Source organism: Rattus rattus, chromosome 11 (assembly GCF_011064425.1).
Source record: "Rattus rattus isolate New Zealand chromosome 11, Rrattus_CSIRO_v1, whole genome shotgun sequence".
Lineage (NCBI taxonomy): Eukaryota > Metazoa > Chordata > Mammalia > Rodentia > Muridae > Rattus > Rattus rattus.
In genome coordinates, this window is record NC_046164.1 from 80,317,470 (window position 1) to 80,344,239 (window position 26,770).

General features: G+C 39.1%; 1 protein-coding gene across 1 annotated transcript in view; it reads right to left on the minus strand.

Moving 5' to 3' along the window:
- Nucleotides 1-26,770, minus strand: part of Zpbp (zona pellucida binding protein) — a 162,689-nt gene that overhangs the window by 82,502 nt on the left and 53,417 nt on the right. The window contains exon 6 of the mRNA XM_032916764.1: nt 21,158-21,234. Coding sequence (XP_032772655.1) covers nt 21,158-21,234 — 77 coding nt within the window. The remainder of the gene's footprint in view (nt 1-21,157; nt 21,235-26,770) is intronic.

The following is a 26,770-nucleotide window of genomic DNA, read 5'->3' on the forward strand; positions in this document are numbered from 1 at the left end:
ACGTAGAGGAATTTTAATCTAGCAACATGGCTGCTCTGGCAAGAGATCATGTTCAGACAGGATGCAGCATGCCCTGGATCACAGTACGATCTGGCTGGAATAGAGACAAGCACTTGGTACACACCTTTAATCTCTAATAATGAAGGCAAGGTTAGTTTATAGAAGGAAGCAGCCATATTAGAAACTGATGTCTAAATTAGGGGCAGACAAAGTGAGAAATCAGAGAAAGATCTGACAGCATGAATCAGAGATAGGATACACCCACTCACATGAGAAGAGCAGGGGAAGATATGTGACGTAAGAGGACTAAGAGAGAAAAGGTAGCGTGGCGTGTGGTGGGTGGTATGGGTGAATGGCAATTTTACCAGGGCAGTTTTACAAAGACAGGTTACAAAGAGAACAAGGTAGACGCAAGTGAAGACTGAACTAGACAGAGAATAGGGAGAAGTCAAAAACTAGAACATATTGCCAAAGTTAGTATGAGGCTGGCAGAGTAATTTGGTCAGAAGTCGAGAAAAGCCAGATTACATCAGTCAGCTAGGAAAATTAGATTGTAGAGAGGATAGAAGCTTGCAGGCCTAGGCCTACAGATATTTATAACAGAAGAGGAAACACTCTGGGCTCAACCCTAGCCATGAATTTACACCGGATACAGCTCTCATCTCATCACTTACTCTGAGGGAACAAAAAGCAACATTTACATAAGCACACACACAAATATTTATCAAAGACTCTTGAAAATTATAGATATGAGATATTTGGGGTAAAATTTTTTGAAGAGGAAATGTTTCTGGATAAGGAAACTTTTTAGACAGTAGTTTTGTCTTAGTAAGGAATAACTCTAAAATGGAAATAAAAAGAAACAAGGACAAAACCGGAAACCTTTTCACTAAATGACTACATCACAAAAAGTATTTATAGAAGAAAACTGAAAAGTGCTGCACAGTGAATGAACTCACTACAGTGAAAGGTCAGATATGTTCTCGTAAGGTCAAACTTTGCTCTGTACTTGCTTCATGAGCCAATCTCCTTGAGACATAAACAAGGAGGCTGCAAAGATGGGAAAGGGCAAGAAAAATCCAAGTTAACTTTTAAATTTCCTCTTGGAGACTCAATAACAGATACAGAATTGTTGTAGTCCAAAACAATTAAAGAAACAAGATTAATTGAAATAATAGACTTAGACCTGGAAAAAAATACATGTTCCAGGCAAATAAGAGCCTGGCTCTTTGATCAACAGCATCGAATTAAAGACCCAGAAATAAGTCCACACACTTCATGGACAGCTGATTTTTGACAAAGAAGCAAAAATACATACTGAACAAAAGACATCTTCAACAAATGGTGCTTATCAAAGTAGATGGTTTCACATAAAGAATGCAATTACATCCAAATTCATCACCCTGAGAAAAACTTAATTGCAAATAGACCAAAACCACAACATAAGAGATATTCAGAATGTGAAAGAAGAGAAAAAAAGGAATATCCTTTACCTCATTCATATGAGACTGTCTGAACATGACACCATTAGCACAGTAGTAAGGCCAATAATTAATAAGTGTGTTCTCATGAAGCTTAAAAAGCTGTATGACAAAGGATAGGGTCACTGAGAAAAGATACAGTCTAGAGAATGGGAAAAAACCTTTACCAATTATATATCTGATAGAGGATTAATATCTTAAGTATATAGAGAACATAAAACACCTGAAGATTAAAAGAAGAAAATAATCCCAATTTTAAAAACAGAGTACAGATCTAAGCAATGTTCTCAAAAGATATACAACACAAGTGGCTAAGAAACACTTAAGAAATGTTCAACATTCTTAGTCATCAGGAAAATGAAAATTAAAACAAATTTAAGATTTCATATTAGAATAGTTAGAATGGACAATATCAATAAAACGATGGTAGCACATGCTGACAAGTATGCAGGAAAAGGGGAACACTTACTCATTACTAGGAGGACTGCAAACTGGTACAGTGTGGCACTTCCATTGTAGTGCCACCTCAGATAATTCTTGCTATAGGAAATAAAACATTTCAATTCTTCTTTTCTAAATGAGGGCTTTATTTTCTAACAAGTGGTAAAAGAAGTTCCCTTTCTAAACAACATTCAAGAAAAATGACACCACAAAAGACAGACATTTACTATTCCAGTGTATTTACAGAGAAAGAATCAAGAAACCCAAAATTCAAAGAGCTCTGCTTGTCTGTAACAACAGAAAACAAACCAAGGTACTGCTTTTCTTAATTTAGTACAAAGGACAGCCATATTTTATAGAAAAGGTCAACAACTCACTTTTACTCAAATGCTTTCCCTGTCAAGGATAAAAAGAACTGATGGTTGCTGACAGCTATAGGGTAGTAAGAGGCCTACACAATCCATACTGAAGAACTAACTCAAAGGTGTAAAATCTCTTCTGAGTCCAGAGAGCCTCAAGAGCACTAGAGGAAAAGATTACTGACAGGGTGACCTGTTTAAAGACTTCTCTTCAAACAAAAAAAGGACCACCAAGGAGGTCAACTCCAGTCAGAGACACCCAAGCCAGTTAACACCAGAGAAAAGCAGATGGCAAGAGGCAAGCAAACACAAGAACATACAATACAATGCAACTGAGCACCATCAAAACCCAGTTCTTCCACCACAGCAAGCCCTAGAAACCCAAACACACTTGAAAAGCAAGATTCTTACCTAAAATCCCATCTCATGAAGATGATCAAGGTCTTTAAGGAGGCTATAAATAACTCTCTCAAAGAAATACAGGAAAAACAGGCAAACAGGTAGAAGTCCTTAAAGAGGAAACAAATAAATCCCTTTTAAAAGGAAAACACAATGAAGCAGGTGAAAGAATTAAACAAAATGGTATAAGGCCTAAAAATGGAAATAAAAACAATAAAGACAACACAAATGGAGGCTACCCTGGAGATGGACAATGTAGGAAAAAGATCAGGAGCTATAGATGCAAGCATCACCAACAGAATACAAGAGATAGAAGAGAGAATCTCAGGTGTGTAAGATACCATAGAAAATGACACACCAGTCAAAGAATAAAATAAAATGTGAAAAAAAAGCTCCAAGCCTAAAATAAAATATCCAGGAAATTCGGGACACAATGAAAAGATCAAACCTAAGAATAATAAGAATAGAAGAGGGTGAAGATTCCCAGATCAAGGGGCCAGAAAACATCTTCAACAAAATCATAGAACAAAACTTCCCCAACTTAAAGAAAGTGATAGCCATAAATGTATAAGAAGTTTACAGAACACCAAATAGATTAGATCAAAAAATCTCGTCACTTGTGACAGTGAAAGGAGGTCAAAGGGATACAAATTGGAAGGGAAGAAATCAAAATATCACTATTTGCAGATGATATGATAGTGTACTTAAGTGATCCCAAAAGTTCCACGAGAGAACTACTTAACCTGATAAACAACTTCAGCAAAGTGGCTGGGTATAAAATTAACTCAAACAAATCAGTAGCCTTCCTCTACTCAAAGGATAAACAGGCTGAGAAAGAAATTAAGGAAATGATACCCTTTACAATAGTCCCAAATAATATATCTTGGTGTGACTTTAACCAAGCAAGTGAAAGATCTGTATGACAAGAACTTCAAATCTCTGAAGAAAGAAATTGAAGAAGATCTCAGAAGATGGAAAGATCTTCCATGCTCATGGATCGGCAGGATTAATATAGTAAATGGCCATTTTGCCAAAAGCAATCTACAGGTTCAATGCAATCCCCATCAAAATTCCTACTCAATTCTTTATAGAGATAGAAAGAAAAATCTGCAAATTCATTTGGAATAACAAAAAATTCAGGATAGCGAAAACTATACTCAACAATAAAAGGACTTCTGGGGGAATCACCATCCCTGACCTCAAGCAGTATTACAGAGCAATAGTCAAAAAAGTGAATGGTATTGGTGCAGAGACCGGCAGATAGATCAGTGGAACAGAAATGAAGACCAAGAAATGAACCCACACACCTACAGCTACTTGAACTTAGACAAAGGAACTAAAACTATCCAATGGAAGAAAGATAGCATTTTCAACAAATGGTGCTGGTTCAGCTGGAGGTCAGCATGTAGAAACATGCAAATCGATCCATTCTTAATGCCCTGTACAAAGCTTAAATCCAAGTGGACCAAGGACCTCCACATCAAACCAGATACACTCAAACTAATAGAAGAAAAAGTGGGGAAGAGTCTCAAACACATGGGCACTGGGGAAAACTTCCTGAACAAAATACCAATGGCTTATGCTCTAAGATCAAGAATAGACAAATGGGATCTCATAAAGCTGCAAAGCTTCTGTAAGCCAAAGGACTGTCAGTAGGACAAAATGGCAACCAACAGATTGGGAAAAGATCTTTACTAATTCTATGTCTGATAGAGGGCTAATATCCAAAATATATAAAGAACTCAAGAAGTTAAACTCCAGAGAACCAAATAACCCTATTAAAAATGGGGTACAGAGCTAAATAAAACATTCGCGGCTGAGAATTATTGAATGGCCAAAAAGCACCTAAAGAAATGTTCAACATCCTTAGTCATCAGGGAAATGCAAATAAAAACAACCCTGAGATTCCACCTCACATCAGTCAGAATGGCTAAGATAAAAAAGTCAGGTGACAGCAGATGCTGGCAAGGATGTGGAGAAAGAGGAACACTCAGCCATTGTTGGTGGGATTTTAAACCAGTACAACCACTCTGGAAATCAGTCCGGGGGTTCCTCAGAAAACTGTACATTACACTACCTGAGGACCCAGCTATACCTCTCTTGGGCATATACCCAAAAGGTGCTTCAACATAAAACAAAGACACATGTTCCACTATGTTCACAGCAGCCTTATTTATAATAGCCAAAAGCTGGAAAGAACCCAGATGCCCTTCAAAAGAGGAATGTATACAGAAAATGTGGTACATCTACACAATGGAGTACTACTCAGCTATCAAAAACAATGACTTCATGAAATTCATAGGCAAATTGATGGAACTAGAAAATATCATCCTGAGTGAGGTTACTCGATCACAGAAAAATATACTTGGTATGCACTCATTGATAAGTGGATATTAGCCCAAAAATTTGAATTACCCAAGATGCAATCTACAGACCACAGGAAGTTCAAGAAGAAGGATGACCAAAATGCAGATGTTCCCACTCCTTGTTAAAAGGGGGGAAATATTCATAGGATGGGATATGGAAGCAAAGTTTAGAGTAGCGACTCAAGGAATGGCCATTCAGAGCCTGACACACATGTGGCCCATATATATACAGCCACCAAAACTAGATAAGATTGATGAAGCTAAAAAATACATGTGGAAAGAGTCTGGATATACATCTCACCTGAGAGACACATCCAGAGCAGGTCCAATTCAGAGGTCAATACTAGCAGCCAACCACTGAACTGAGAACAGTACCCCCTTGGCGTGAATTGGAGGAAGTATTGAAAGAGCTGAAGGAGCTTGCAACCCCCATAAAGACAACAATGCCAACCAACCAGAGCTTCCAAGGACTAAACCATATACTGAAAAACTATATAACCCAGGGCTCCAACTGCATATGTAGCAGAGAATAGCCTTGTTGGGGCACCAGTGGAAGGGAAAGCCCTCGGTCTTGCCATAGTTGGACCCCCAGTGGAGGGGAATATGGGGGAGGGCAATAAGGGGGATGTATAGGGGGAATGCCCGTATGGAGGAGGGGGATGGGAAGGAATGGGGGCTTATGGACAGGAAACCAGGAAGGGGAATAACCTTTGAAATGTAAGTAAAGAAATATATAATAAAAAAATTTAAAAAAAAAAGAAAATCTTGTTACATAATAATCAAGACACTAAACACACAGAACAAAGAAAGAATATTAAAAGCTGTAAGGGGAAAAGGCCAAGTAACATGTAAAGGCCGACCTATCAGCATTATACCAGACTTCTCAAGAGAGACACTAAAAGCCAGAAGATCCTGGATAGATGTGATCCAGACTCTGAGAGAACACAGGTACCAGCCCAGGCTACTATACCCTGAAAAACTCTCAATCACCTGAGAAGATAAAACCAAGATATTCCATGACTAAACCAAATTTAAACAATATCTTCCTATTAGTCCACCCCTACAGAAGATAATGGAAGGAAGACTCCAACACAAGGAGTGTTAACTGCATCCAAGAAAACACAAGAAATTAAACATCTCACATCAAACCCAAAAGATGAGTCGCACGCATGCACATCTCACGCACACAATATCACCTCAAGCAACAAAAATAACAAAAACTAACAGTCATCTGTCTTCATTATCTCTCAACATCAATGGACTCAATTCCCCAATGAAAAGACACAGACTAACAGACTGGATATATTAATAGGACCCAGAATTTTACTGTATACAAGAAATACACCTCAGTGACAAAGACAGACACTACCTTAGACTAAAGGGATAGGAAAAAAGTTTTCTAAGCAAATGTTCCCAAGAAACATTCTAATATCCAATAAAATAGACTCTCAAGCAAAATTATCAAACTAGATGGTGAAGGACACTTCTTATTCAACAAAGGAAAAATCCACCAAGAGGAAGTCTCAAATCTGAACATCTATGCCCCAAATGCAAGAACATTCACATTCGTAAAAGAAATTTCACTAAAACCAAAAACATACATTGAACCTCACACACTTATAGTGGGAGACTTCAACACCCCACTCTCACCAATGGACAAGTCATTGAAACAGAAACTAACCCAAGACACAAGAAAACTAACAGAAGTTACAAAACAAATGGATTTAGCACATTTCACCCCCAAACAAGAGAATATACCTTCTTCTGAGCACCTCATGGGACCTTCTCCAAAACTGATCACACAATGAGACACAAAACAAGCTCCAACAGATAAAGAAGATTGAAATAATTCCATGCATCCTATCAGATTGCCATGGACTAAGGGTGGACTTAAATAACAACAAAATCAACAGAAAGCACACAGACTCATGGAAACTTAACTCTGCACAATGATAACTTGGTCAGGGAAGACGTAAAGAAAGAAATCAAAGACTTTATAGAATTCAATGAAAATGATGACACAGCATACCCAAACTTGTGGGACACGTGAAAGCAGTATTAATAGGAAAGAAAATATAAAGCACTAAGTGCCTTCATAAAGAAATTGGAGAGATCCAACACTAGCGACTTGACAGCACACCTGAAAGCTCTACAACAAAAGGAAGCAAACACACTGAAGAGGAGTAGACAGCAGGAAATAATCAAACTCAGGACTAGAATCAACCAATTCCAAACACAGAAAAAAATACAAAGAATCAGCAAAACAAAGAACTGGTTCTTTGAGAAAAATCAGTAAGATAGATAAGCCCTTAGCCAAACTAACTTAGCCACAGGGACAGTATCCAAATTAACAAAATCAGAAGGAAAAAGAAAGTCAAAACAACAGAAACCAATGAAATTCAAAAAATCATCAGAACCTACTACAAAAGCCTATATTCAACAAAACTGGAATATCTAGATGAAATGATTTTCTAGACAGATAGCACATACCAAAGTTAAATCAAGATCAGTTAAATTCTTAATTGCAAAGATGAATGCTGCATATGAAATATCCATAATTATAACCTTATGCATTTTTTCTTTATTATTTATCTTTTAGGAATTTCTGATATACATAATAATTACAGCCTCACACTGTTTTCCTTTTAGTTTATAGCATCACTGGATTCCTTCTTGGAATTCATCTTTCCTCTCCTGCCACATTCTCAATGTATAACTAGCAGACTAAGGGCTCCTACTTCTAAACTCAGAAATTAAGACAATGAGGAAAGCTGCTGCACTAGGCATGATGGCGTAACATCACGGAGGAAACCTGTGTCATAATTAAAGATGGATGTAGTGTATATGCCTGACAATTTGCCTAACATATTCTCAGTGTTTCAAGGTCTGGATTCCCCTAAAACTAAACTCGTCCCAAATCTCCCTTAGAGTTGATTTACTAGTATCAAGGTTACCAGGTACCTCATGGTAAATGACTCGGCAATTTTTGGTGTTTATCTTAGGGTCAGGCACACATGACACACACTGTTTGCTTTATTCTTTATATGGTTTGGTGTCTTGATTAATGGTGTACATTTCTTTCATATTCCAAAATATGGTGATCCTTTAATCTCCAAGTTCAAATCTTCTCATATTCTAGTTATATAAGATAGGATGAAACTTTTGAGCTTTAATTAGGTAGACTACATTCAGCAGGTAAGAAATTATAGAAATGCATCTTTCACAGTAACTAAACCTTAAGTTTAAGGGATTAAAGTTTCACAGAGGAAAATTGAGGCACAATGAAAAGAAACAGGAAAAACTTAAGAAAATATTAATTTCTGTCACCTCTATCTGATTGAAGTCTCTCATCAGCTGACTGTCAAAGATTCTATGCACAATTAACATTAATGGTAAGATAGTGGCTTGCATAAGACAATGTTCCTACATAAAAACTCTAAATAAGAATGTTAAAAAGGCAATGAACCATTCTTTAGCCCTACACACACATGTCCATCAAGTATGGCCTCACACATTTCTAATACATAAACCTAAAATTTTCTGGAAATTACACATTTAAAATTAACTTCAAGGACAGTAAAAACATCTCAACTTTCACCACAAAGACGGGTGCTCTGCTATGTTCCTAGGAGCTCTATTTGCAATAGCCAGAAGCTGGAAACAACCCAGAAGTTCTTCAAACAAAGAATGCATACAGCAAATGTGGTTCACTTACACAATGGATTATTATTTAGCTATTAAAAATAAGGATGGCATGAATTTTGCAGACAACTGAGTGAAGTAACCCAGACTCAAAAAGACATGAATGGTATGGTATGTAACACTGATAAGTGGATATTTGCCAGAAAGTACAGAATACCCATACATCCTACAGACTCTAAGAAGTTAAATAAGAAGGAAGGCCCAAGAGAGGGTGATCACATTCAGAAGGCGGGATAAAATAGTTATAGGAGGTAAGGGAGGGAAGTGTGTGGGAGAAGGGAGTGGAAGGGGAAGAAGCTGGGGCAGGATCAGGTGCAGGGGAAAGAGAAGGCCAGGAAAATGAATGGAAATCTGCAACTGCCCAGGTGGAGGTATGGAGGATCTCTAAGAAGTCACTGAGACCTGGGATGGGAGAGACACTCAGGAGTCAATGCAAGTGATCATAGCTGAGATGTAACAGTGGGAACATGAAACCTGAAGATGCCACCTCCTGTAGCCAAGCAGGACCCCCAGTGGAAGGATAGGGACACTGACCCACCCACAAAACTTTCAACCCCAAATTTGTACTGTCTAAAAGAAATGCTGGGACAAAGAATGAACAGAGACTGAAAGAATAGCCAAGCAATAACCAGCACAACTTGAAAGTCATCCCATATGCAAGTACCAATCCTTTACATTGTTAATAATACTCTGCTATGCTTCCAGACAGAGGCCTAGCAAAACTACCCTCTGAGAAGCTCTACCCAACAGCTGACTGAAACAGATGTAGATACCCACAGTCAAGCATTGGATGGAGATTGGAGACCTTATGGAAGAGTTGGTGGAAGCATTGAAGGCCATGAAGGGAGTGGGAATCCCACAGGAGGAGCTATAGAGTCACCTAACCTGGACCTCGAGGGGCTCTCAGAGACTGAGCCATTAATCAAGGAGCATACACAGGCTTGAACGAGGTCCAGGCATACAAGTAGCAGATGTGCAGTTCAGTTTCCATGTGGGACCTCAACAACAGGAGCAGAGGCTGTCCTTAAAGCTGTATCCTGACTGTGGTATCACCCATCCCCCAACAACTGCAGTTGAGGCACTCCCTAAAGCTATGGAGAGATGGATATAGAAAATGTGGTACACTGAACTGAGAATAGGACCCCCGCTGAAGGAATCAGAGAAAGAACTGAAGAGCTTGAAGGGGCTCGAGACCCCATATGTACAACAATGCCAAGCAACCAGAGCTTCCAGGGACTAAGCCACTACCCAAAGACTATACATGGACTGACCCTGGACTCTGACCTCATAGGTAGCAATGAATATCCCAGTAAGAGCACCAGTGTAAGGGGAAGCCCTGGGTACTGCTAAGACTTAACCCCCAGTGAACTAGACAGTTGGGGGGGAGGGCAGCAATAGGGGGAGGGTGGGGAGGGGAACACCCATAAGGAAGGGGAGGGGGGAGGGGATGTTTGCCCGAAACCGGGAAAGGGAATAACACTCGAAATGTATAAGAAATATTCAAGTTAATAAAAAAAAAAAAAGATACTCAATTTAAGGAAATGAAAAAAAAAAAAAAAAAAAAGAAAATGTGGTACATTTACATAATGAAATACTACTGAGCCTTCAAACATAATGACTTCATGAAATTCATAGGCAAATGTATGGAACTAGAAAATATCCTCCTGAATGAGGTAACTCAATCACAAAAAAACACAGATGGTATGCACTCACTGATAAATGATATTAGTCCAAAAGCTCGAATTACTCAAGGTACAATCCACAAACCACATGAAGCTAAAGAAGAAAGACGACCAAAGTGTGGATGCTTCAGTCCTTCCTAACAGGGGTAACAAAAATATTCATAGGAGCAGATATGGAGACAAAGTTTGGAGCAAAGGAATGGCCATTCAGAGGCTGCCCCACCTGGGAATCCAGCCCATATATATATATATACAGCCACCAAAATTAGACAATATTGCTGATGCCAAGAAGTGCATGCTGACAGGAGCCTGATATAACTGTCTCCTGAGAGGCTCAGCAGAGCATGTCAAATACAGAGGCAAATACTAGCCAGCAAACCATTGAACTGAGAATGGGGTCCCTGTTGGAGGAATTAGAGAAAGGATTGAAGGAGCTGAAGGGGTTTGCAACCCCATAAGAACAACAATACCAACCAACCAGCGCTCCTAGGGATTAAACCACCATCCAAAGAGTACACATGGACAGACCCATGGCTCCAGCGGCATACGTAGCAGAGGATGGCCTTGTTGGACACCAAAGGGAGGAGAAGCTCTTGGTTCTGCCAAGGCTGGATCCTCCAGTGTAGGGGAATGTCAGGTTGCGGAGGTGGGAAGGGGGTTTTTGTGGAGGGAGAACGCCCTTCTAGAAGGAGAGGGTGATGGGCTAGGGGGCATATGGCCTGGAAACCAGGAATCGGAATAACATTTGTATTGTAAATAAATAATACCCAATTAAAAAAAGAATCCTCAACTGTCTATGCAACCCCTATGGCGTAGGATGACATTCTCAAATGTAATCCCAGCCAGTGTACTCCAGAAAACATCCTATCAACTCTTACACCAAAACTATTTTTAAAGTTCCTTGGTAACCTCTTGAGATCTCCCTTCAGAAACCACTAAACTCATACACATAGCTACCCTCAAGATGGCTAAGCACAACAATTACGTTTCGTCTCACTCTCCTGTCCTAAGCAGTCCCCATATTACTCACCATGACTAAAGGTATGTTAAATTATCACTTTAATAAGCCCCGACTCAGTTTTAAACTGATGTAGTCCTGAAATTCTTTTCTTTTCTGCAACTAATTCAAACATCTGAGCCCCTTCCCCATCTTTAAACTAGCGCCCCAGGCTGGCCACTGCTGCATACAAGACTCAGTAGTGATAACGCACCACACAGCTAAGAGTTTAAAAGCACAGTTGTTTCCTCAACTGACGACAGAAAAGGTATTTTTAAATGTTAACACACATCCATGATTAAAAAATATATAGGAATAAAAATAAATGAGCAGAACCCAAACCACATAAAAGTTTAGCTAACATCTTAGTGGATATTAAAGGATTGAAGGCTTTTCCTGCATCATGAAGAATAAAGAAGCCTGGCTTGGTTCTTCTATTTACAGCAGTCTGGGGAAATCACAGGTACAGCAAATAAGGAAATAAAAGAACAATTTGATTTGGAAAGAAAACTATAACATTATCTCTGTAAATGAAATAATCTTATAAGCAACAAAGCTAGAAGCCTCCTTGCTGTCATTAATTCAGGAAACTCAAACAATAAATTCACAGGAGTCATAGGATGTAAGATTTATAGGAAATAAAACAATTGGCTTACCATACATTAGAAACAGAAGAATCTCCAAGTAAAAGTAAAGTCGTGATTCCACTTACAATGGCATCAAAAAGAACTGAAAAGACTGAGAAGAAAGTTACCCTTTGTTGAAAATCATAAAATGTTGCCTACAAATTAACTCTACTGTGCTGTTCACTGTTATGGAGACAACTCTAAAATGCCAGCTGACTGCTAGATCCCTCCAGTGAGGTGTTGTAATGCTCTGTGGACTGTGATAGCACACTATCAAAGGCTATTTCTGCTTCCATACTCCCGCACACTTGCGCAGGGAGACAGCCTGAGTTAGAACATTAGCAGCCCCAGGGATGTGAAGGCGTCTCAGTAGCATGCACATGGACGATACGCAAGTGTCCCCAGCAATGACTGCAAGGAAACGAGCCCCTCAAAGCAGTGGCTCTGTTAAACAGCTAAGACCAGACAAGAGCCAACCTACATCATAAGAAAGACACATCACCAAAGTCAAGTGATCCCCCTGCTCCTTTTTTAGCCTGGTAAACAGCAACTTTAAAAGAAGCTACAGGTAGTGCCTTGTGAGCCTTTCTCCGGGTTATGCTGGATGTCAACCAGTTTGATCTTGTGTGTCTTATCCAGGGTACAGGTTGCTAGGAGAGAAAAGCAGTGAACAGTCTCCCCAGCTGCAAATCTTCCAAGCTACAATGCTAACTGCCCGGTAAGGTATGGCTTCTGATTAAATTTAAGACCCACTCCACAGGTAAAAACCCATACTTGATACTATAAATCTCACCTGACTATATTTTTGCCTCTTTCTATCCTATGGCCTTTGGAGGTGCTAGGTGGCTTCCTTTAATTTTAAATGCATCTCTGTTTCTTGTTTAGTATTCTTGTGCTTGTGGTAGTTAGTTTTTATGTTCTCAGTTGCACTGGGGTTAAACCTCAAGAGTAGACTGATTATTAAGATAAGTAGATAAAACCAGAAGAGAGAGACAAATCAATACATCAGCAAATGGCAATAGAGAAATGCAAAGCAACACGCCTCCTTCAAGGTCGTGAGCCCCAAGGTCATGAGCCCTAAAGAACTAAATTAAAGATACTGAAATGGGTAAAACGCTAAAGATTATTTAAAGGTTTATTTATAAAAATGGTCAGCGACTTCAAAAATGATACAAACAAGCAATGAATTAAAGTATAGAAATCAGTTCGGGACTTGAAAAACTCAAGAACATAGATGAAAAAGTCAGCAACATAATTTCAGATTAGAGAAAATAAAACAAATAGGAATGATGAAAAAATAGCTCCGTACCTAAATCCTGCCCGGAGAGAGCTGGTCTCCCATGAGTGCTGTCCCTAAGATCACACATGAGACCTCAAACTTTTGCTCCAATAACTGGTCAAACAGGCACCCATCAGGAGCACACTGGGCACAGGCATCATGAAATAGCCAGGGACAGGATCCTTCCAGTTTCCATCCGCACCCCAGAGCTAAAGCTGTAACACAGCTCTCCACGCTCAAATCCCGCCCAAAGAGAACTGGTCTCTTAGGAGTGCTGACACACACAAGATCACTGGTCCACAAGAGGAACAAGCTCCAGTCAGAGCAAAACCAACTAACACCAGGATAACCAGATGGCGAGAGGCAAGGGCAGGAACCTAAACAACAGAAACCATGGCCACTTGGCATCATCAGAACCCAGTTCCCCCACCACAGCAAGCCCTGGATACCCCAACACACCAGAAAAGCAAGATTTGATTTAAAATCACATCTCATGATGATAGAAGACTTTAAGAAGGACATAAATAACTCTCTTAAAGAAATACAGAACAACACAGTTAAACAGGTAGAAGCCTTTAAAAAGGAAACACAAAAATCCCTTAAAGAATTACAAGAAAACACAACAAACAAGTGACGAACAAACAAAACCATCCAAGATCTAAAAGTGGAAATAGAAACTAAAGAAGTCATAAAGGGAGACAACTCTGGAGATGGAAAACCTAGGAAAGAGATGAAGAATCATAGATGCAAGCATCACCAACAAAATACAAGAGATAGAAGAGAGAACCTCAGGGGCAGAAGATACCATAGAAAACATTGGCACAACAGTCAAAGAAAATGCAAAATGCAAAAAGCTCCTAATCCAAAACATCCAGGAAATTCAGGACACAGTGAGAAGACCAAACCTAAGGATAACAGGTATAGAAGAGAGCAAAGATTCCCAAGTTAAAGAGACAGTAAATATCTTCAAGAAAATTATAGAAGAAAACTTCCGTAACCTAAAGAAAGAGATGCCCATGAGCATATAAGGAGCCTACAGAACTCTGAATAGATTGGACAAGGAAAGAAATTCCTCCCGTCACATAACATTCAAAACAGCAAATGCACAAAACAAAGAAAGAATATTAAAAGCAGTAAGGGAAAAAGGTCAAGTAACATATAAAGGCAGACCTATGAGAATTACACCAGACTTCTCAACAGAGACTATGAAAGCCAGAAGATCCTGAGCAGATGTCATACAGACCCCAAGAGAACACAAATGCCAGCCCAGGTTACTGTATCCAGCAAAACTCTCAATTAACATAGATGGAGAAGCCAAGATGTTCCATGACAAAACCAAATTTACATGTCTTTCCCCAAATCCAGCTCAACAAAGGGTAAGAGATAGAAAACTCGAATACAAAGAGGAAAACTATACCCACAAAAAAGCAAGTAATCTTTTTTCAAAAAAAAAAAAAAAAACCCAAAAGACAATAGCCACACAAACATAATTCTACTTCTAACAACAAAAATAACATGAAGTAGCAATCACTTGTCCTTAATACATCAAGGGATTCAATTTCCCAATGAAAAGAGATAGACTGACTGACTGGATACTTAAACAGCACCCAGCATTTTGCTATATACAGGATTCTACCTCACACCAGTCAGAATTGCTAAGATCAAAAACTCAGGTGACAACAGATGATGGTGAGGATGTGGAGAAAGAGGAACACTCCTCCACTGCTGATGGACTACAAGCTTGTACAACCACTCTAGAAATCACAAAATTTTCTGAGGTGGTTCCTCAAAAAATTGGACATAGTACTACTTGAGCACCCAGCTATACCACTCCTGAGCATATACCTGAAAGATGCTCAAACATATATAAAAAGGACACGTGCTCCACTATGTTCATCGCAGCCTTATTTATAATAGCCAGAAGCTGGAAAGAACCCAGATGCCCTTCAACAGAGGAATGGATACAGAAAATGTGGGACATTTACACAATGGAGTACTATTCAGATATTAAAAACAACCACTTCATGAAATTCTTAGGCAAATGGATGGAACTAGAAAACATCATCCTGAGTGAGGTGATGGAATCACAGAACACACATGGTGTGCACTCACTGGTAAGTGGATATTATCCCAAAAGCTCAGAATACAATTCACAGATCATATGAAGCTGAAGAAGGAGGAAGTCCCAAATGTGGAGGCTTCAGTCCTTCTTAGAAGGGGGAACAAAATGCTCATGGGATTTAGAGGGTGGAGGGGATTTGGGAGGAAGAGAGGAGAGGGAGGGGGAAAACAGGGAGGCAGAATCAGGTACGGGAGGAAAGAGGGATGATATACAGTGGGTCAGGAATTTGAACAAAGGTCTGTAGCAACGGGGAATGGGGAAATTGGGGTAGCTATTAGCAAGTCCCAGATGCCAGGAAAGAAAGAGGCTCCCAGTACCCAACAGGAATGAGATTAGCTGAAATGCCCAACGAAGTGGAGAGAGAACCTGTAGAGACCATAGCCAGATGGTAGGCAAGGCCTTCAATTGGGGGATGGGACCACCCACTCATCTCCAAATTTTTAACAGAATGGCTCCTGTCTAAAGGAATTAAGGGAACAAAGTATCAAGCAAAGACTGAAGAAAAGGCCATCCAGAGGCTCCTATATATGCCAAGAACTGCTTGCTGACAGGAGACTGTTATAGCTGTCTCCTGAAAGGCTCTGCCAGAGCCTGACAAATACAGAGGCTGATGCTCACAGCCAACCATTGATTGGACTGAGCATGCAGACTCCAATGGAGGAGTTAGGGAAAGGACTGAAGGAGCTCAAGGGGTTTGCAACCCCATAGGAAGAACAACAATATCAAACAACCAGACCCCCCACCCCCACCCCTGAGCTCCCAGGACTAAACCACCAATCAAAGAGTACACAGACTGGCTCTAGCTGCATATGTAGCAGAGGATGGCATTGTCTGGCATCAATAAGAGGAGAAGCCCTTGGTCCTGTGAAGGCTAGATTCCCCAGTGTAGGGGAATGCCAGGGTGATGAGGCAGGAATGGGTGGGGGGGGGAGGGAAGGGGAGCACCTTCACAGAAGCAGGGGGGAAGAGGGAATGGCATGGGGGTTCTGGAGGAGAAACAGAAAAGGGGTAACATTTGAAATGTAAAAATAAAATATCCAATAAAGAAAATAAAAAATAAACAAGTTCCATATTAAGATTCCCCACAGATAAGAGCAAACACAAGAATGAAAAGTTAGGAAGAGGAACTGTTACATTCAGACACAGGCAAAGATAAATAAATGAGCAAGCAACCATGAATGCATGATAAAAATCTCTACCAACTCTGGGATAAAATCTAAAGACCAAACTAAAAACCCATGTCACAGAAGAAAGAGCAGAGAATAAAAAGAAAAAAACTAAATGTATAGAAAATCTATCTGATGAAAGTACAAACTCTTGGGGAGGGTAGGGGGAAATTTATAAGGAAACAACAGGCAATAGAATTTTAATGCATATTGGTAATGTGTATGCATTACCAATCCACAAAAGAATATAACCACGATGCCAAAATTACCTAAAAGAAGAAGCTGTAAAAGAAAAATAACAAGTCACTTTAAAAAGTTAAACATAATATCATATATTAACATATAATATCAAGAATCCAAGAAAACATTAAAATATTTATTTCAAGCTTTAAACTTGAAATACTATCAACCAAGATTGCTATATCCAACAATTACCTTTTGAAAGTAGTCGAAAAATAATGACATTTCTAAGAAAATTAAAGCTGTGTGTGACGACCAAGTCAATACTGCAGAAGAAACAAAACATTAAACACAGGAAAACATGGAAGTTTCAATTGTAAGATCACAAGAAAGAATGCAATCACAAGTATTGGATAAAATGACAAGAACTCGGAAAGAATACAGCACAGCAAACACAGGCAACAGCAAAGCCTCACACAAATTGGGCCGAGGAGGCTGGAGAGAGGCTTCGTGAAGAGCACTTGCTACTCGAGAGGACCTGGATTCAATTTGCAGTGCTACAGCTCACAGTCACCTGTAGCTCCAGGTCTGGATTCTGAAACCCCCCAAATTATACAGACACACATGATACACACACACACACACACACACACACACACACACACACACACACACACACAGATGCAGAGCACTCGTACAGAAAATAATTAATAACAACATACTTTTAAAATACATGGAAAAAAGAAAAGAATATTAATAAACCAACCATAAGAAGAGTCAATAAAATAACACAGATCAGCAAGAGTGTTCATTAGTGCTCCCTCTACAATTAATAGACATGAAATAACTCAAATTTTGACAAGATTCTACCTGTTGTCTAAACACACGCACGTACGAACACACACTTTGCTGGTCAAAACTAAACACAAGGTTGTTTAAAAGAATGGGAGTTAATGACCAGGCAAACAGAAGTGGGAAGCAAGCCAACGTAGCTGCTTGATCTCTGACTAAGTAGACTTTCAGACAACATAAAAGCTAGAGAAAGTCATTTCATATTAATGGAGGGTAAAAAGCCAACAAGAACATATATGACCTGTGAACATGCATGTACTGAATGTTTTTTACAGAGTAATCACTAGTGGATATAAAAGAACAATAGGTAGATACAGCAATGGTAACTGTTTTCACAATATTAATCCTAGCATTCTATGTGCATAGAAATAGATACATCTCCTGCTGCATTCTTTCTGAGTGATTTAAAATCCACTCCACAGGATCTGGCCGAAAGCCCACAGGAAAGTAGCTCACAGGTCAGGTGAATCTACTATGATATTCTGCTAAATGCACACAGTATATAGTTATGTAAATACTTTACTCTATAGCCACGATAGTACAGCCCATAGTCCTCATGGTAAAGCTTCCTTGTACAGACTAGGGCAGCAGTTAATACAGGTTCACAACTGGTCACAGTACAGGGAGGACATCTGTAGTGTCTTCATCCAAAAGTGGAACATTTATACCAACTCTCTCCCCCCAAGACTCAAGGAACCAGAGAAGAGAGTTTAGAAAGATTTTCAATATTTTCTTTATTCTGTATATTTAGTGTTTTGATGATTATGTGACAAGAGGATTTTCTTTTCTGGTCCAATCTATTTGTATTCTGCAGGCTCCTTGTACACTTATGCCCATTTCTCTTTTAGGTCAGGGAATTTTCTTCTGATTTTGTTGAAGATGTTTTCTGGCCCATTGATCTGGGTATCTTCACTCTCTTCTATTCTTATTATCCTTAGGTTTGATCTTTTTATTGTGTCCCAAATTTCCTGGATATTTTGGGTTAGGAACTTTACACTTTTTTTTATTTTTGACTGATGTGTCAATATCTTCTATGTTATCTCATGCACCTGAGTTTCTCTCTTCTATCTCTTGTATTCTGTTGGTGATGCTTGCATCTGTAGCTCCTGATCTTTTTCCTATTCCATCATTGTCCATCTCCAGGGTAGCCTCCATTTGTGTTTTCTTTGTTTCTATTTCCATTTTTGTGGTCTTGGACCATTTTGTTCAATTCTTTCATCTGCTTCATTGTATTTTCCTGTATTTCTTAAAAGGGATTTATTTGTTTCCTCTTTAAGGGTTCTACCTGTTTGCCTCTTTTTTCCTGTATTTCTTTGAGGGAGTTATTTACATCCTCCTTAAGGCTTCCATCATCTTCATGAGATGGGATTTTAGGTCATTAACTTGTTTTCCAGGTGTGTTAGAGTATCCAGGGCTTGCTGTGGTGGGGAAACTGGGCTCTGATGATGTCAAATCACACTGGCTTCTGCAGCTTATGATCTTGTACCTGCCTCTTGCCATTTTGGTTATCTCTGGTGTTAACTGATCTGGGTATCTCCGTCTAGAGCAGGCCTCCTTGGAGGCAGGCAGTGCTGTTTCTGGTAAGGGTAGGCCTCCTGTATCTCTGGTTAGAGCAGGCCTCCTATGTCCCTCATTACTGAGGACTTCCTGGGAGACAGGCAGCCCATGTCCTGGCTCCTGTAGACTTTCTGGGAGGCAGACAGGCTGTACAGTGTGGGAGGGGATCAACTGTTGATCTGGCCCAGGTGGAGGAGCAGACTGGAAGGAAGATGGAGCTTAGCAGGGTGAGTAGGCTCCGTGTTAGCTGGGCTCTGTGGGTGTCCCAGGTGGCATGGGTGTTTGGGCGAGCAGGGAGGACTGTGGAAGAACAACATCTTTTGGACATGACTGGGCCACTACACTCATAAATTCAAAGCAGCTAAGGCTTACTATACAGATCAAGCCGGTCAACATTCCAGCTTAGATGAAGGGGGAGAGCATGACCCACACCCCTAGTTGAGAAGTTACTGAATCATGATGGCTGCTAGCAGAAAGAGTGAGCTTTCTTTAGGGGCTCGACCTTCCCTGTTCCAGTGGGAGGAAATGCCACACAATATGCACAATATGCACGTGACAACATTAGTTAAACTCCATCAGTAGAAAATGAAGGAAAAGAGGACATAAAGTCAGGAATGGTACATGGGAGCAATCTGGGACGAGTTATAATTAGGGACTGGGAGGTAATATGGTGAAAACATCCTGTAAACACACAGAGAGTCCCAAAGAATAAGTAAAACTCTTTAAAAAATACATGAAGACATACACTAGGAATCCCAGAACTCAGGAGGGTATGTAAGACAACTTGCCATGAATTCAAAGCCATCTTTGGCTACAATGTGAGATCTTGTTTCAAACTGCCAAAAACCAAGCACCATCAACAAAACTACAGGAGATTCCACTTCATTTCACTCAAGTTAGAATGGCTATAATAAAAACAACAAATGACCATAGTGTTAATAAGGATAGTAACTGTCTGTTTATCTAATCTCTGTGAGATTTTTGTAAAATAGCACAGAATAATGAGTTCTACAGTTAGAGTAGCAGTGGGGGAGTCATGGGGAACATAACTGTGGTATAGAAGGGCACCACCATGATTCAGTTTGGAGCTGTTACTAAAGTGGCAAATATATGACACAAAGAAAGGTTTTATATATATATATATATATATATATATATATATATATATATATATATATATATACCTTTTAGAATGTGACCACAAATAACATAACACACATTGCATAGAACAGAGTATACAAAAATCAGAAAATCCTTAATAAGACTAAAACATATAATACAGCTATGTGTTTCCTAAAAAATAAAATCAGAAAACGTACTAGACAAATTTAACAGCTACTCTAAGCATAGTCCAGTAAATGAAGAGGACAAGAAAACCTGACTCTACTAAAGTTAAATCCAAAGCTGCCATCGCACTTGTCTTCGGAAGACAAGACGCTTTTAGTCTAGGGACAGAAGCTCTCTAGTCTCAGCACATCGACTCATTTTTGCTCTGACTCTAGCAATCCAAATTAAATAAGATAAATGAGTAAAGACATAAGAGCAACATGTAACCGTGTATCTGTGCATGACATGATGACCGTACAGAAATACTAAATATCCATGAAATAACTTATAACAAGTGAGTCTAGCAAAGCTGCATTAGTTAAGGCTAATGTGCAAACCTGTGAAAACTGAATTGACTAAATAAACTGCAGCCATGATTTCTTCTAAATACAAATTAGTCATGTGAAATAAGTCCAAATAAATGAAATAATTCTTTATATAACCAGTTAAACAATGTTATGTTTAAAGTGCTTGTCAAGTACAAATTGTATTAATTTCTTATTTTGTGGAAGGTGAAATCCCATGAGCTCTATGCATTTTACTCACAGCTAACAAAGACTAAGATGATTCCTTAAACAAAGAGCATTTTCATTCACTTCTCCTCCGCCAGCACAGAACATACCTTAGATAATCTTTTGGAAGCTTCACAACTATGGTCTGTACATGGCTTGGATCCTTTTTCAGTGTCTATAGATGCAACTGAGAAAATATATTACATTTTATATTTATTCTTATATACTCTATCAAAATATTTAAATTCTGAAAAATGAAACATCATTTGTCAACTATGAGTATTCTATATTAAGTCTGGAATTTTTCTCTAAGGCTAAATATCTCAGCAAAATCCTAAGCTAAGTATTTGTTGTACATAAATCAGGAAAACCTCACTTCTACAATAATCTTAGAAATTAAGTTTCTCAGTAACTGATGCTGAGATATTTACATTTGTAGTATTTAACAACAAAATTACTTCAAATTTTACAAAGTACATTTTAACTCTGTATACATATTCATTCTTTATTTACCAACCTCTCTTCTTATCTATTGGATTTCTCTACACTAAATTAATGCTTACTGTGCAGATAGAAACTAAAAGGAGAAAGATAAACTGTAACAACAACATTGGAAATTCAATGGGATTTGAACTAAAGCTGTGGCCACTTTTAACCAATATAAGTATTTTCATGTATACTAGCACATATATGTTTTGCCCATATAGAAATAACTATATGTAAAATATAATTTTATTTCAAATAAATACATGATCATCAGGAAAACTCAATGGACATAACAATATTGGACTGATGAATATCTCTGCAAAATGATGGGCAAAACTTCTGCTGTCCTAAGATATCAACCTCAAAGCTGGGATAAAAACAGGCACTTCAAGGATTTCCAACAACTAATGGTTAGAGAGTATAATTTTAATCTCATAGTCAAATACCTTTGTTAAATCTCAGAACTAATAAAAACATGAAAAAAAGCCTGTTACTTGAAGCCCAGACCTATAACTAATTCAGAAATATACTGTTTAATATCTTAAGACTCCCTTTACACTCTACAAAAAAACAAAAACAAAAAACAGGCGTAGCTTTGTCATTATTTACAGCTAAAAGAATACAATAAAAACTGTAAGTACTTCAGTTTTCTATTTAAAATTACTTGTGAAATAGCCAATAGTAATCTTGATAATTTTTCCATTAATACTACTTACATACTTTTAGCCATTCGACTATTTTCCCATTCGGAAATACTTAGCCATTCAGACTATTTTCAAATAAACCCTATGTTAATTGAATACATAATATTAATCAGCTCAATTTCCCCACAATTTTACAAACAATCTTGCATGGAGCTGTTTAATTGTCTATGAATTTACTAACTCTGATGTCTCTGAGAAGCCATGGCTTACCTGACACAGAAAACACTAGGCTAATGTACAAAAAACTAAAGAAGGAAGAAAAAGAGGAGGAGGAGAAGTGAATGAAGGTGAAGAGGCACAGAGAGCCAACACATACATCAACACCCATAAGAGTACTTTAAGTAAATTTGAGTAAATAATGGCCAATACCCTCAAATCAAACATGTCATAAATTTCACACATAAGCAGGTAGAGCCTTCATTTCTATGTAAAACATGCTATAATCAAACATCAGAAATAAGAGAAGTAATCCAGAAAGAAGAAAAAACAAGTAATTTGTCTCATATAAGGACTATACAATACTAAGAACTAAGATAGAATTTATCATTTTATTTTTAAGACCAGAGGGCAAGTTTTCCATAGAGACCTATATTAAATGTAAGGATAAACACAGAATACAAGAAAAGAATGTGGAAAGTATACTACAGCTAACATAAACACAAAAGAAGCAGGAGAAACAATGTTTCTCTCATACATATTAGAAATCAGAATGAAAGAAAGGATGAGTCTTAGTTTCAAGAAAGAATACAATTGCACTGATTCTTCACAAAGATTTAAGAATTCCTCTTATCTATGTCTTGGACAACATGAGTAAATGTATTTGGACAGTGAAGACCCAAGTTCAGATTCCCAGCATTCAGGGAAGAATGGAGAGGACTCATGATGGTACCACGAATCTGCAATGCCAGCACTATTCTGCAGAGGCATGTCCTGCCTGGTCAAAAGAGGAAGACAGCAAGGTACAAGTGCAGCAAGAGATCCCATTGCAAAAGAACAACTTGCAAAGTGACAGAGGATGACACCCAGGGTCAACATCCCCAAAATGTTCACACACACACACAGACACAGACACACACACACACACACACACACACACACACACACACACACACACACACACACACAGACACACACACACCTAGTTGAAGAAAAAAATCAAGAGAACTATAAGAAAACTAGCAAAATCTAGTATTTTTCAATATGAGAAATCTACGATTTCTCAAAACAAAGGCTCAATAGAAAAAAGAAACATGAGCTGTAAGTTTGTTCCCAGGAGCTGTGTAGAAGTAGAACAAGAGTATGACCTACACAAAGAGTAGAGTCCTCTGGCCTCTATGTGCACACTGTGGCACATAAACCCACACACAAATAGACCAACACACAAGAATAACAATAAGGACATTTTTAGACAAAAGAAAGACACAGATTTGTGGGGCAGCAGGTGGTGAAAGGTACCCTGATTCCTAGTCGAGATATCAGGGCCTCACGTAGCTGTGCCCCACAAAGACCCCTGTAGTAAGGTTTGAGACAGACCAGTCATGTATGAAAATGACACAAGCTCCGCCTCCATAGGTGAGGACGTGACCACAGGTTACCAAGGCTCCAGAAAGATCAGTCACATAGGACAACTCCCCAAGCCTCTCCTCCACAGGTGAAGTTGACAGATCAGTCATAGAAACAGGCCCATGCCCCGGAATATGTAGATGAGGTCTTCCCAAGCTCTCAGGCCAAACCAATAGGAAGTACCTGCTGTCAGACCTATCCCAAAAACTGTATTTAAGAGTCATGTTCAGAATTAAAGGTGTGCAGGAATTAATCATCGTCTGAGAGCTTCTGTCATAAGAGCTATAACACTGCCACTTGGGGAAGAGATCTGCTCTCCCCTGCACCCCTCGCTGGCTAGTCAGTCTCCTGCTGGCTCAGCCTGGCCGGAGCAACCCAAGTGGCAGAGGCACAGAGGAGAAGGACCAGCAGCTGGGGGCTGGAAAGCTGCTCCCTCTCCCCTCACCTGAACCTGAGCACCTAGCTGACCAAGAGATCGCCATGAAGAGCCCCCTCCACCCCTGGCGCCAGAGCCCTACGCAGACTGCTTTAAACGAAGCTTATATAAAGGAAACTTGAAAAAAATATGAGCAAATTCTATTTTTAAAAGGGGAAGGAACAATATACTAAATTAAATAAGATATCACTAAAATTATAAACAGTGGTGGCTAGAAAGGTGGCTGTGAGGTTAAGAGCAATCACTGCTCTTCTGGAAAACATGAACTCAGTTGTGTACATTGGCACTAGATTCACACAAGACAAGCTCTTCTAGTCCCCAGCTGTGGAAGGGAAACAGGGCTCACAGGGCCTTCCCATTTCCTGTTGGTTTATTATTAACTAGTGGAGTTCAGCAAATGCAGAGGGATGGTTTCTAGTTGTAGAGCTGCTAGTGAGCAAATCAAACTTGAAAAGACATCTCCAACCCTCCACCACACTACAGCTCTAGTTAAACTGTGAGTCACAAATTAAAATTAATGAACACGGGAAAGAAATACCTACAGAATGAGAGCTGGCACAGGAGGGAATGAACTCAGAAAGGGGCTGGGGGAAGAGTAATCAGAGTACACTACACATACTATAAAATGTCAAAGAAGAAAATGTACAAATAAAAAAATGCACCAATGTTTACACTATATCCTAGAAAACAAACCTATTTGCTCCAGAGTAAGATAATACATTGGGATTACTTACCTAATGATACCTCAGAATGAAAGGCTTATCCTGATACAAAGCTCAGATAAATGTATTAAAAGAGGGAAACTTCAGCCCAATAACTCTTATGGACATAGATGCAAAAAAACTCAACAATATGGAATCAAATTCAGCAGTATATCAAAAGACCACCATGGCATGATTAAGGAGAATTGACTCCATCTTCTTTAGTGACAATAGAAGAGATTCCAGCTTGTGACCACATCACTAAGGGAAAGGACAAGGTCGAGAGTCACTCACTTGTGGCTGAGGCAAATGTCCTCAGCTGGATAAAGAACATCTACAAGGACCTGCAGTCTCCACCATGCTCAAGAGGCAAACACCATGTGGCTTCCCTTTAAGGACAGGAGCCAGGCATGGAGATTCTACAACTACAGCTACTGTGATAAACTGAGCAAAAGAATAACAAAAGAAGGCAGATTGCATCCAAGCAGGAACCAGTGCAAATTCTACAGCAAGCCCTGATAGCTGGACAACAACCGCCCTACACAGTGAGTGCTAGTACAAAAGCACTTGCTTCAGTAGCAAGAAAGAAACCAGACTCTCGGGTAAATTCCAATTCAGGAGACCAGATCTACCATGTCCTGTTCCCTCTTTGATACTTTTTTTTTAACTTTTTCCAAGAACACTGGCTGCCCCAGAGTTGATGCTCAACCTTCTCTGCCTCTTGAGCTCTGGAATTGTTTTAGGTAGCTCGACTGCATTATTCACCTATCTTCTCTTTTCATTTCCCTTTAGTCGAGCTGCCAGATCTCCCTCCTTTCTCCACCTTTCCTGTTCCTTGCCCTTCTTACTTTTCCCTCTACTCCAGGACTAACCACAAGTCTTCTTCTGGATACGTGAGGAGGACCCAGCATTTTGCTGCATACAGGAAACACACCTCAGAAACAAAGACAGACACTACCTCAGAGGAAAAGGATAGAAAAATCTTTCCAAGCAAATAGTCTGAAGAAACAAGCTGGAGTAACCATTATAATATGGAATAAAATTGACTTTCAACCAAAACTCATCAAAAAGATAAGGAAGGGCACTTCCAATTCATCAACGGAAAAATTCACAGGATGAACTCTCAATTCTAAATATCTATGCTTGAAATGCAAGGGCACCTACATTCAAAAAAAAAAAAACCTTACTAAGGCTCAAAGCACACATTGAACCTCAAACAATAATAGTAGGAGATTTCAACACCCCATTCTCATCAATGGACAGATCGTGGAAAGAGAAATTAAACAGAGACATAGGAAAACTAACAGAAGTTATGAACAAAATGGACTTAATAGATATTTATAGAACATTCCATCCTAAAAGAAAAGGATAAACCTCCTTCTTAGTACCTTCTCCACAAACTGACCATACAGGCCACAAACAGATACTGGAAGATAGAAACAATCCCATGCGTACTATCAGATCACCACAGACTAAGGCTGGTCTTCAATAACAACAAAAACAACAGAAAGCCCACATATGCATGAAAGTTGAATAACACTATACTCAATGACAACCTGGTCAAGAAAGAAATAAGGAAAGAAATTAAAGACTTCTTAGAATTTAATGACAATGAGAGCACAACAAACCCAAACTTATGGGACACAATGAAAACAGTGATAAGAGGACAACTCATAGCTCTGAGTGCCTGCAAAAAGAAACAGGAGAGAGTATATATCAGCAGCTTGACAGCACACCTAAAAGCTCTAGAATAAAAGGAAGCAAATACACTCAAGAGGAGTAGAAAGCCTGAAATAATCAAACTCAGAGCTGAAATCAACCAAGTAGAAATGA